The sequence below is a fragment of the Amphiura filiformis genome, chromosome 1, assembly GCF_039555335.1.
Source record: "Amphiura filiformis chromosome 1, Afil_fr2py, whole genome shotgun sequence".
Taxonomy (NCBI): domain Eukaryota; kingdom Metazoa; phylum Echinodermata; class Ophiuroidea; order Amphilepidida; family Amphiuridae; genus Amphiura; species Amphiura filiformis.
This window is the reverse complement of record NC_092628.1, coordinates 85,796,918-85,809,928: the sequence shown is the minus strand read 5'-3', so window position 1 is coordinate 85,809,928 and position 13,011 is coordinate 85,796,918. Positions and strand designations below refer to the sequence as shown.

The 13,011-nt window shown below is 35.3% G+C and overlaps 1 protein-coding gene across 1 annotated transcript in view; it reads right to left on the bottom strand.

Moving 5' to 3' along the window:
- LOC140155526 (uncharacterized) overlaps positions 1–13,011 on the bottom strand; it is a 53,214-nt gene that overhangs the window by 19,682 nt on the left and 20,521 nt on the right. The window contains 2 exon segments of the mRNA XM_072178406.1: positions 269–412; positions 12,599–12,714. Coding sequence (XP_072034507.1) covers positions 269–412; positions 12,599–12,714 — 260 coding nt within the window.

Below are 13,011 nucleotides of genomic sequence, written 5' to 3'. Positions count from 1 at the left end.
GATGATACTTATTACGAATGTCCTTACATCAACTCGAATTCGACGTGTTCCGTCCTCTATCAACTTCCCATTTTCTATGTTAGTTAAATACCGAAAGCAACCTTAACTTGGTAGTTGGACATGTGGTTTCTGCAATTATGTTTACTTTTCTGATGCTATATAGCAGACAATATAATGTGGGTATACATTCCAAGTTGTGTCTATATCAGATATGGAACAATCGTTTAAACCATGATTACTTGTACATCTTTCACGTCGAAAACCTTACCATCAGCATCTACTTCATTAACCATATCCTGCAGTTCTGCCTCGGTAGGATTTTGACCTAGCGATCTCATCACTATACCTAACTCTTTAGTTGTAATGGTACCATCGCCATCCTTATCAAAGAGGGAAAATGCCTCTTTGAATTCTAGAAAGGCAAAGAGAAATTTTGTAATTGTTAGGGAAAATATTCTATGTTTTAGCTGTACTTCCAAGGTAACTCAGTCAAGATGGCTTGATTTAAACTTCACAATTGCATTCTATTTATGGACTAGGAGAGGTTATTATTTTGTTATACTCAAGTACTTATTTCAAGTGTTTCCTATTTTTTACTCTGATAATGGAATGGGGGTAGGGGGGTATTTGCAAGATATTAAATGTTATTTATACAGCTAACTGATTCTTACCCGCAATTTGTTCTTCTGTCAGTTGCAGGTCAGCCTGAAAGAAAGTGAATTGACATTATTAAGGGTAGACGAGGTATTCTTGGTCGAAGCAACCTAAAAAAAGATTTTCATTGTCTAGATCAATATATTATTGAAAATAAATGAACACCTTGATGTTTTGCAAACGTTCATTCTACAAATCGTATAGACCACTTGGCATGTGACGTCATTGCCCGGCAGTATGCGCGCGCATTATGACAATTTACATTGTTCTTTGCCCTGCAGTGTGCGTACGCATCGTAGTCTGCTAAGGGCATGTGCATTTTAAATCGCCCGCCACATTTCATACAATACAAGAAAGCCATTGAACAGTGTAGCGGCTCGTTCGAGCATATCGATAGACGAGTCCCTCGCCTTTGTTGATAAACAGTGGTGTCAAGTGATCTTTACTTTGCAAAATCACAACTAACAATTCTACTATAAACAGTCCTGATGACTTTGTTCAAGAAAGGATTTGTTTTAATGTCTTAACCAGAAAAGCACAGAAATCTATAACCGGCAGGAAATTATATCAATCAAACACTGTCATGGGCGAAAAAAGAAAACCAATTGTAACACGGAGCTCCCGTTTAAACAAACAAACAAACAAACAAACAAACACGCAAACAAACAAACAAACAAGCAAACATGTGACATGATTTGTTTCAACGTCTTAACCAGAAAAGCAATAGTCTATAAGTCTATAGTCTATATCTATCGAACACTGTCATTAATGCTGGTAGTGCATAAAAGCAACAGGTACAAGCGTACACGGTTAATCACGTTTAATATGAATCTACCAAGAAAACGAAAAACAAATCAGTAAAATTAGTAATAGACTTACCATTTTTGTAATAGAAAGTTATACTTATGTTCCACAGGCAAAATGATTATAATACGAACTGAAGATGATATGTGACTATGAAACTCACGTGAACAGAGGTGTCGGTTAATTTGACCACCTGACCACGGGCTCGTGTATTAGCTGAATATTTATGCATTAAAAACTGTTGATTTATTATATTCTGGTAGTTGTTATTGAATATTGTAACCATCAACAAAACGGTGAATATAGATATATAAATAAATCCGCTTTTAGACTAAAATGTGTCAATATTTTGGTTGTTGAAAATTAATGTCTAGAGTATTTTTCTAGAGTATAATTTTCACTGTAATTGTTAAATTACAATACGGTATGACATCACATGAAATTACTCAACCTACGTAGTATTGCTATCACGATGGATGTGCTTAATAGCGCGTAACCATTGAAGGTTAATAGTTCGGTTATTATTTGTGACCCGGAGTTTGTGACTAACATGTTGAACTTGAAGTAAACGGCTCAGACTGGTAGTAATTGGTCTGTTTGCTACTGCAGTGCGTCTGCAAGTACTGCATTTATATCCCATAAGTCCCCACCGAAGTCTTTGAAGCGAATCGAATTTAGGAATCAGTAAAACCAAAACAACCATGAAAAGTTTTGGGAATGTAAACGGAACTCAAGTTCATTGAAATTCAAACATACTTAGTTTATACAGTATCGCAAAGTAGTGATAAGAAATGTTGTAGTCAATATCGCGGATTATTTCAGGCGGTGGTGGATGCGATATCGCCATTTTGACGTCGCCATTGGCTTAACATATAATCATGAAATCTTCCCAAAATTTGTTATGTGGTGTCAAAGCAAAATCATCTTACTCTAAAACCGTTGGGGTACGATTAAGTACCCCGCTGTAAATGTTTTTTTTTTCAATTTATAACTGCTAACCGTCTATTTTGAATGTAGCTGTCAGCCTTGTATTTTCGCCAGCCTCGAACGTCACGTGTCACGTGTCCTATATACCGCCTGGATTATTTGCTCCACAGCGACGCCCTCAATTCTTTTTGAATTTCTGCTTTTTGCTCGATTGTAATGCTCCATGATGTACTAATATCCTAAAAATACTAAGCCTGAAGTGCCTTAATAATAGTCAAAAGATATTAAAAAGTTTTTATAAATAACCCCGAGATCAAAGTTGCGTTTAGCTCCGCTTAGACTTCTTCGTAGTCCACTTGCCCATTGTGCATACAATAAAATCACACAATCACAGTTTTATGCTATAACCAGCGGTCTTCTTGTTGGAGATCCTAGAGTTCTTGCAATGTTCTGGACGACTGATGTATATATCCTTATTCACTTGTCCTGCGAAAATCAGCGAATTCCATTGTATACTTGCGTTTATAAATATCGTTGCGTATGAAATACTCACACGAAAATGATGCTGATTTCTCCAATCACTTATCTTCTTGCGCTGCTTCTCCAAAAATATATCTCCTTGCGCTGCTTTCTCCAAATATGTATCTCCTTGCGCTGCTTTCTCCAAAAATGGTGTTTCTTTCACCAATCGTTCTTTCTCCAGGGAACAGGCTTCTTTAACACTGCTCCGCTGTATTTGACAGATGTGTTGTTTTTATAAACCCAGCAAACTCCAGCAATTCGACAGAAGAACTTTAATCCTTTGATGAGGAAGTGCACATTTGTGTACTCGAAATCTGCTTCAATTGCCGTGTTAATAAAAATTCCTTTAAAAAGGAACAGGGCGAACAAATGAGGAAGTGTCAAGATAAAGGTGTAGTAAGGAATCAAATTTGATTTAAAAAAATGAATAGGTTCTTGTCAATTATTAAAGTTTAAGCTACTTAGAACATAATTTGCACTTGAATGAAAACATCCATTAGTTCATTCTGTTGAATGCCAATAGTGAGTCTCCCCATATTTCTACTTTTCATGTTGCCCCGGTTATTCGTTAACGAAAGTATTTATACCTAAAAATAATTTCATGCTGACATCTACAAAATTTATTTATCAGTTGAACAAGTTCACCCTCTGCATAAAATTCTTTTATTTTGAACATGTTGAATGCCAATAATGTACCTCCCCATGCATTGTATTTCTACTTTTTATGTCACTCTGGTTATTAAAACTAGGCTAGTACTTTATTTTCCGTCTTAGAGATGTGGCGATCAACTATTAACTCAAAATCAAAATGAAAATAAAATCTTCTGAAAGTAATAAAATATCTATATTATAAAGAGTATACTATTAATGAAAAATTTAGGCCTAAAACGAATTAGACCTATAACAAATCAAACTCAAATAATTTATTTTCAAATTACATACCTTAAAATCTTCTGAAAGACAAACGGTTTTGTCTCAGCCATTTATTAATTTCTAGAATATGCCGCAAATACCACCTTAAGATCTATGCATGACGACATCATAATTCATCTCTATTAGATTTTCAGTGTATAAGCAAGTAGAAGTAATATCATCACTACAATATGCCCCCAAAACAGAACTCCCCCACCCAACATAATCGCAAATTGACACGACAGCTTCATTCCACTTCAAATTTAATATTTCATCCAAAACGGTCCTGTGATACACTTTCCCCAATCAAACACATTTGCATTTGATCATCTTCTACTCTTCCCTGAGTAGATCATTATAATATCAAATCTAAACACCATGCCATGGAATTCACCATATCACGTCCGAACTCACATGCGGGCGCCCCATCCCTTTTTCAAAGGAATTTTTATTTATTGTCATTGCATGTAGTAGGCCTATTTAATTATTTTACTGCTAGCAACATATGGCATTTATTGAACATTGACTTCAACGTATACAGCTGTATACCACCATACCAGGTTCAACCAAGTTAGCAGATAAAGGGGAACCAGTTATTGACTTTTCTCCTGGTAATTGGTCAATAAGCAAACACTCATGGCTCAGTGCTAAAGTAAATATATTTTCTCTTTATCGCCTGCCTAAGTTTCCCCATTTAAGGGATGGGGTATGAACGTTTGGACAGTATTCATTGTGGGACATTAGAGCACATCAGACATGTTGAATTGCATTCTAAATACGAAGAATGTCCTTTTGATATAAAATAATTTTGATTTTTTGAAATTCGCAAATGATGATTTTTACTTAAAGTGTATGTAGGTAAAATGAAAAAAGCCGACGATCAATTGAAAATTTTGACCTTTCGTATTGAAGATATGGATCTCTTTCCCAAAACACAAAAAATTAGGTCATTTTGGGAAAAAATCCATATTTTCAATATGTGACCAATACAGCACGAATGGGCCGTAAATGTCGTATTCAATTTGTATTCTGAGTTACAGTGTAAAATGAGCATGAAGGTCACCAAATTGAAATACCTCAATTTGGTGCTACATGCCTCATTTTACACTGTAACTCAGAATACAATTGAGGACATTTACGGCTCATTCGTGCTGTACGGTCACATATGATAGGTCAAAATTTTTCAATTGATCGCCTTTTCCTCCCAGCTACATACACTTTAAGAATATGTCATTAGATTTATAAAATTTACTTCGAGGACTGTTATATATCAAAAATATGAAAAATATCAAATTTTAATAATTTGTCATAAAATTTGTAGGCCTATTACATCGTGATTTCAAAAAATGAAAATTATTTGATATCAGAAAGACATTCTTCGTATTAGGAATGCAATTCCATGTCTGATATGTGCTCTCATGTCCCCCCAAAAAAAATACTACCGAAACGCCCATTCTAGATCCCTTAAGTACTCTCTTTAATTTACTCAAGGTTGTGTTTGTATAAATGATTCAGTTATATAAACACAGCCTCGTGAAAAGGTCATGTTGACATAAATTAATTGACTGTGTGGTTCATGGGTTAAAGTATCATTATCTGATTCTATACGCTATAGTAAAACAACAAGCACATGCAAGCAAGCAGTATTTTGCCAGTATCAATAAAACTATAATGAGGCTATTAATGTAGCCCAACTGTACGTACAATCTGGCAATACCGCTCAGTCTGAGAGAAATGAAAATATCTGTTGCAATTTTCTGATTTGCATAAAAGTAATGCTAGTTCATGGAAGTTGTAAAACAATTATTTCTTTTAATACAAACATATTCCTTGGTAAGACAACTTTATAGCACTGTTTGAATATCAACATGAAGTAGTAATGACAAATTTAAATGGACACTATCGCCTCTGTAGTTTCCTGATTACATAGACAGCACGAATATTTCATTTTTATTCTGAAACGCCGTGAAGAAGTAAGTAGTACAAAACCCAGCGCAATATGGGTCGAAAATAGCTCAATTATTGGCTATGTAAACTGGTTAAAATGTAGGCCTACTTCTTTTTTAAAGCACGAAGACCAACACACACATGTGGAGTTTTACAATCTCCCATGACATTCTGTAATCAGCAAACTCAAGCTGTCACATTTTTATACTCCCATTCTGTCACATTTACTTTCTAGGGGAATTTCCAAAATGATCTCCATTTCACAATCCAAGGGATTTTCCCAAGATTAATTATACACATTAACCTTTCACATTACATCACTTCCTGGGGGTTTTACTATGGTGCAATACACTGAACTGGGGATTTCCAAGTTCCAAACATAGATCTGACTTTGCTTACAATAATTTGAGGGGAATCCCAAAATGACTTTACAGACCAACTATTGCAAGTGCAAGGGGGTTTCCCATCTCATGAAACACTTTCAGCTTGTAAACAAAGCTAAATAATTTAATTACTCAGGGCACATCACAACTTTCCAAAGAACAGTTGGGCCAAGAATGACAATGATCAAGTGCTACAGCTTTACGTGTGATATTTGATATCATGCAACATTATGTTGAAGTTTTAAAAGAGTTAAAACTTCAGTGAACGGCTCTTTTCAGAGCCACCAAACATTTACATTAGCAGATCGGCAAAGTCTGCTTGCTCACTGTTGACAAGGGGCAGTCTCCAGTAAACGGCTCTTATCAGAGCCACCAAACCTTTTACATCAGCAGATGAGGCCAGATCTGCTTGTTCACTGTTGACAGGTGGCAGTCTTCAGTTAATGGCTCTTTTCAGAGACACCACTAGGCAAGGGGCGGCCTACACGTCTCATTATTATGTACTTTGTCCTGAAATCAGAGCTACTCCTGAGTCAAGCTTGACAGTTCTAAACGGCGAACCCGCTAAAAACTTACTAATTAATTGTTATGAACTCCCGCTGTAAAAGCCTTTAAACTTTGCATTACCATTTATTCCAAATAATATTAATGTTCGTAAGAAAACTTTTTAGCCATCTGAACTTCTTTATGCCGTAATTCTTTATGTAATTATTATATCAACATTAACGAAAACATATATTTACAGTACCGAGCATCATCCTATGTGCAAGCTCTAAATTCATTTTTAATATCGTGCAGCTTTACAAATTGGAACAAAACCTTATTAAATCTTATGCAAGGATTAGAAGAATGGAAATGAGTTCACCCGAACAAAATATAAACCCCATGTGCGCATTGTGTTGAATAACGTTTCTTTCAAACTTGGAATGAAGTGAATTGACCACGGCCCTGCATTTCTTAGATCGCCTTGATAAAAGTTCGAAGCCCTGTCGTCAACAGAGGGCAGTAAACTCGAGGTAAAGAATATCCATATCGCGCTAATGAGCTAGACAGTAACCGTAGAAAAAGCTCGTTTCTGGCGAAAATTGACAAGTAACTTGCACACATTTCTAGATACAGTTACTATAAGGTCGTGCGATGTATTCAAACCATTTGTTTACCATTTCTTTTTTAGGGAGCAATATTTATTTATCATGAATATTATTTTCATGTTCATGACATCATAATTACTCGCATTTTGTTCATTTTTAAATTTTGAAACATTTAACGCTCAAACGTCATACAAAATCAATCACATATATTTTTCTTTATTTCACCAGTGTCCTTGCCAAGATTGTAGCATCAGACCATTTGCTTTCTCTAGATACAGCCTTCATAAGTGTTAGGTCACTTCTGTACAATTCTTATAATTTGTTTCATGCATACAAATAGCGATGCACGTTTTTGTTGTGTTTTTGATGTCTTTGAGGTTTTCATGTCCGATTTTAACGATAAAGCATTATTCCATATAGAAAAACAATATGGCAAAACATACAACAGTTTGTAACATTCTCCATGAACTTGACCATCTGTGTTTGGACTGTGATGTAATTAATGTGTGTAATGAGATTTTCTCTTTTTGAATCATGATGCAGTCATGTCTACAGTAGAATTCATCTCGACCTTTGCAGGACTTAAACCCCATTAAAAGCTATTAAACCAAGATAACACTCATTGAAGCAGCTCAACTGATTAAATCAGATCTTCTCTGGTTGTGTACAAGTGTCTGTTTTCAATGTGCGACATCGCAATAAAGCTGGTATTACAGCTTCAGTTGGGTAACCGATTATAAAGGAAACGAAAGGAAACAATGGTATGTGTACCATTGTTCACGAAATGACACAAAGTCCTGCTTTTTGTTAACCAGCATTCTTCAAAATGAGCAACATAATGATTGTTGACTTAACACAGTTTGGAAATAATTTCTTCATATTTTTGGTGTTATCTGTCGTTTACATATCCTTCCTAAAACACAAAAGTGCGACCCTCTCCAAACATCTAAATTAGCTAAAAATTTAGGACATGTTACAAAACTTTATTTTCTAGAACCTATTTAGAATAATTTAAATGTAGCTTTTACCGTTTTTTGTGGCATCCTTCAGAAGTGAGCGGTCCGATACCAATATTTTCGGTCAAATCTCCATTCAATTAACACGGGGAGTTGGCTAGCTATGCCTTGCCCTCACTCATATTTTACAAAAGTGCGACCATTTCTGAACATCTAACCTAGCTGTAATTTTAGGTCATGTTAGAGAAATATATTTGCTAGGAGTTTTGGAGAATAAATAAAATATTGGCTGGTTATTTTTCACACAGTGATGTTAACTAGGCAAGTGTCCATTCTCCCAACATACATCATTTGTTGAGGTCACACGTCAATGGTGAGAGCACTGTGTATTGTGTATAGGAAAACGGACAGTAACTGCAGTATGTATTATTTTTCATCACAATTTCTCATCAAATTCATACATTTCTGGGTCAAACGTCAGGTAAAACACTTTGTGGTTTTGAAATTTGGTTTAGAAATAACGCTAATAAAATCATTTGGGTTGATCAAGCAGTCTCTTTTTATGATTTTCAAGGCATATTGCATTATGCATAAATGATGAATCTGCATGTACATAATTTTTCACTTCAGTAAGCTCATCTTTTGACCAACGTTCATTATTGATCACGGGTTACATTGTATGCGATTGACATCAAAGAACCACATGTGTATGAGCTTGTGCATTGAATTGAATTACACAATGGTTATTCAGGTTATTGATCGCTAGATGGAAGCGAACATGATACATATTACGTAGGATTCCATGCCTGTGCGGGATTTGAACCCTAGCGACCAGAACTATGAACACTTTGAAGTGTTAGCACCTTGCAGGGCAGTGTGACTCATGCGTTATGTAATCGCTAATTTCTTAGTCAACCGATTCAAGCAAAGTTAGAGTATAAGATTGACACCACTCGGGGGGGTCATACCTTCTTGGCATTTCAGATATGAGAAGGATCCAAAATATGAATATTGACCCGGGTCTTATGGTGAGTGTCACCCCCAGTGGCAAAATAAATTTTAATACGTTCTTTACTTCCTTCTCTTTCATTTGACACCACTCAGGGAGTTAAACCTTTTTGGCATTTCAAGATATGAGAAGGACCATGAGAGGCCCTGCATGCCTTTATCGATTGGCTCCAAACAAAGGATTTGAACCGGTGAAGAACACCGTAATCATGACGCAGTGCGGTCCATTCAATCAACCTACATGTATTTGATCGTAGTGCATTTGTTATGTGTGTGAGACGAACTGTCGCAATAGATTGCAGTCATGCTTTTGTTGAATGCATTTGAGTGCATATTTACAGAATGATACGTCATAATGCACAACCTCTATTCTTTACAGCTCAACTTACCGTACTTTGCCTACATTCGACCTTGAATGATTTTTGAGTTGACACATTCATGAAAATAACTATAGATACTTGACAAGACCATTAGTAGCCCAGTTCTGAACCTTTTCATTGATCATTCATAACAATAGGTATCTGATGGATCAGTGAAGATAAGAAGGGATTATAATATATCCGTAACCTTGATATTATAGTACATCTCGAGGAAAAAGTGCAATGGACATGTTTTCATTTTATGAAAATTGAGTATTTAACCCAAAAATGAAAATGGAACAATTTATTGGAAATCTGTTTTAACAGATTTTTTTGACATCTTTTTCTGCACTGTATTATACCTAAATTAAGAAATTTGATAAATATTCAAAGAAAATATAGGTCATACAAAAATTGTGATTTTTACACATTTTGGGGCAAAAAGGAAAAATAAGCAAAAATATCAAAATCTGTCTTACAGTTTCATTCATCAAGTCATTGTTATGACTGCTTAATTTCTAATAAAATATTGAAATTGTGAAAAATATAGGTATTTATTGATTTTCATGTTTTTTCTTGCAAATATGCTAATAATATTCAAATTATGAAATTGCAAAATAAAGTTTCTACATAGCATACATCTTTCAAGTATGATGTTCAAAATGACAGACATCAAAAAGAGATTCGATGAAATGTAAAGGTGTAGTAACAATTTTGAAATGGACTGTCTGGTTAGGCAAAGTATGGTAAGTTGAGCTGTACTTCTTTCTTTTTCATTTGACACCACTCGGGGCTCATGCCATCTTGGCATTTTGAGATATGAAAAGGACCCAATCACCCAAAATATTGACCCAAGGTCTATGAGACATGAGGAGCGATACCCGTGCAGGGAAAATTATTTTTTATTATTATTGTATTCTTTACTTTTTTCTCTTTCATTTGACACCTTCTTGGCATTTTTGAGATATGAAAAGGGCCCATATGAATATTGACCCGGGTCTCATGTTGAGTGCCACCCCGGGCGGGGAAATATTTTTATTATATTCTTTACTTTTCTCTTTAATATGACACCACTTGGAGGGTCAGACCTTCTTGGCATTTCGACATATGTCCATTTCAGACCAAATGGTTGGTCAGTGAGTAAGTAAGTAAGATACACTAATGTAGGCCGATACCATCTCATGGTTCAGCAAAAACTACTAAATCACTGGCAACGTGTGGCCTAAAATGTCACATGAATATCCCCTACCCGTTGCAAGATATATAAATAATGAGCATGATGAGTGACCAGAAATTAAAATATTAGATTTACACTTAGAAAAAGTGGAATTATTAGCTTTCGTACGGAGTAACGATTATCTACCTCTTTTTGAATGGATGCGACCCAGTACCGCTTGGGGTGGGGCTGGTCAGGGATTAATTTGAATAAAAGTTATTTATCCGGCAGCAGATTTTCCAAGAAATTTGCTAACGTGATCGTTGGTTAGCAGGGAAAAGGGGAAGATGGCTGTGAATTTACAGAATATTGTCTTATTTTAATAGTATATTTTCCCTGCTTTATTACTGGCCAACCTCAGATTTACCAGGTAAACAAAATATAAAAAAATACAATATAAACAATGGACCATAATGCGGCGTTATCTACATCTTTATTTTATTTCAAGATTTTGGTAAAGAAATACGTATAGGCCTACATAAAACTAAAAACTATACATAAAATCATCGGCATGGCGCACTGATGATAGAGTAAATAATACAGCTACAATATGGATCGGTACCAACTCAACAGTCCTATCCAGTGATTTTGGTTAAGACAAAGTGATACCACCATGTGCAAATAGTTAATTGATTGAATTCGTATAGTAAGCAACTTTGGCTTACAAGTTCAGAACGTATGTGGTTGTGTCATCGTTCCACTTTCACGAAACAAAAGCTATGATAAATGTGTTTAGCAGGATGAACGCATGTATTGATCAAAATATTTGGCGTTTATTACATTGAAGCGCGGCGTTTGCATTTGATTTCAAAGTATCGGCAATCCGCGTCAGCCTTACACTTTAGCATCAGTGTTTCTTCATAAGCCGGCCATCTGGAAGGAATGTACAAGGAAGAATAGGTTCACCTATTGCACCTGGACAAAATTCTACGATTATCATTAGTAGCTGATGTATATATTATCATTTTGGTATTGATGGCGTCGGCTGATTGTCTCCATAAGTTAATGTTTTGGAAGAACACGGTTTTAGACTTAATTTACAATAATTTTACAATATAAACATGAGCTACATATCGCTTCTATATTTGAGATGTCTAAAATGAAATTATATTTTAACCTCTCTAAATATGCCTACCGCAACTTTGAAGATCTGTATGCTTTGAGCGCTTGATATATGATATGCAGCGAAATGGGTCTTGACTTCTTTTGTAGAGAATTTGAAAGTCCATGTCATTGAGCCAAAATTTATCGCTCTCTGCAAAATCTTTTGTCTCATGGGCAATACATTTTAATGTATGATAGTGAACACATTATTATCGCTGGGAGTTCGGTCTGGGTGGAATATGGAAGATCATCTTATGTACACCACGTAACCATCATCTGTTTATTTTGTAGTCATCATTGCCACAAACTCTGCAAAAGAAAAGAAATAAGATATATAAGATATCTGTTCTTATTCAAGGAATTATCACAATGATAATTTAATCATGTTAATGCTATTGTCTCTCCAGTGTAGTTGTCGCATCAGTGTGGCCAATTTTATTTTCAGGAGTAGCTGGAGCTTTTGGTAAAGATTTTTTTATCAATGTCTATAAAAACAATATAGAAATTCTTTATATTCTTAAGACTGTTTACTTAGTTTATAGAATATTTTTACCGACTATTTCTATAATCATGGACAAATAAAAGCACAATCAGCAATAAAAAGCAGTCGGCACTTGTATATCATACAATCAGCATGACAATGTAATGAAACAAACTGTAAAGTGTTTGTAATGTCCAAAGGGAAGTCATTTTTATATTTACTCGGAATATTTACCGTCATAGTTGACTTGTCCATCGCCGTCTATATCGGCTTCGCGAATCATCTCATCTACCTCATCTTCTGTCAATTTCTCACCTAAATTTGTCATTACATGTCGAAGTTCTGCAGCGCTGTTATAAAATGACATTAAAGAAGATAAATAATCGTCAATGCCGTCTACCTACTATAGACCTTTCTTATTGGACCCGTCAGCCGTAGATGTGGTAAATAGTCATGACATCGATAATCACGTGATTATAAAAAGGTTAAAAAGGATGTCACGTGGTTTTTTTTTTATAGTAGCAACCCCAGCTCTCTTTCTGTAGAGACGCTGTATTTTGGGCTCTGTAGTTTTGATATTTTGCTAGCTTCCTTGGTTTAATTATTTGTTATGATTTGGTTAATTTTATGCTTGCTACCCACTTGTG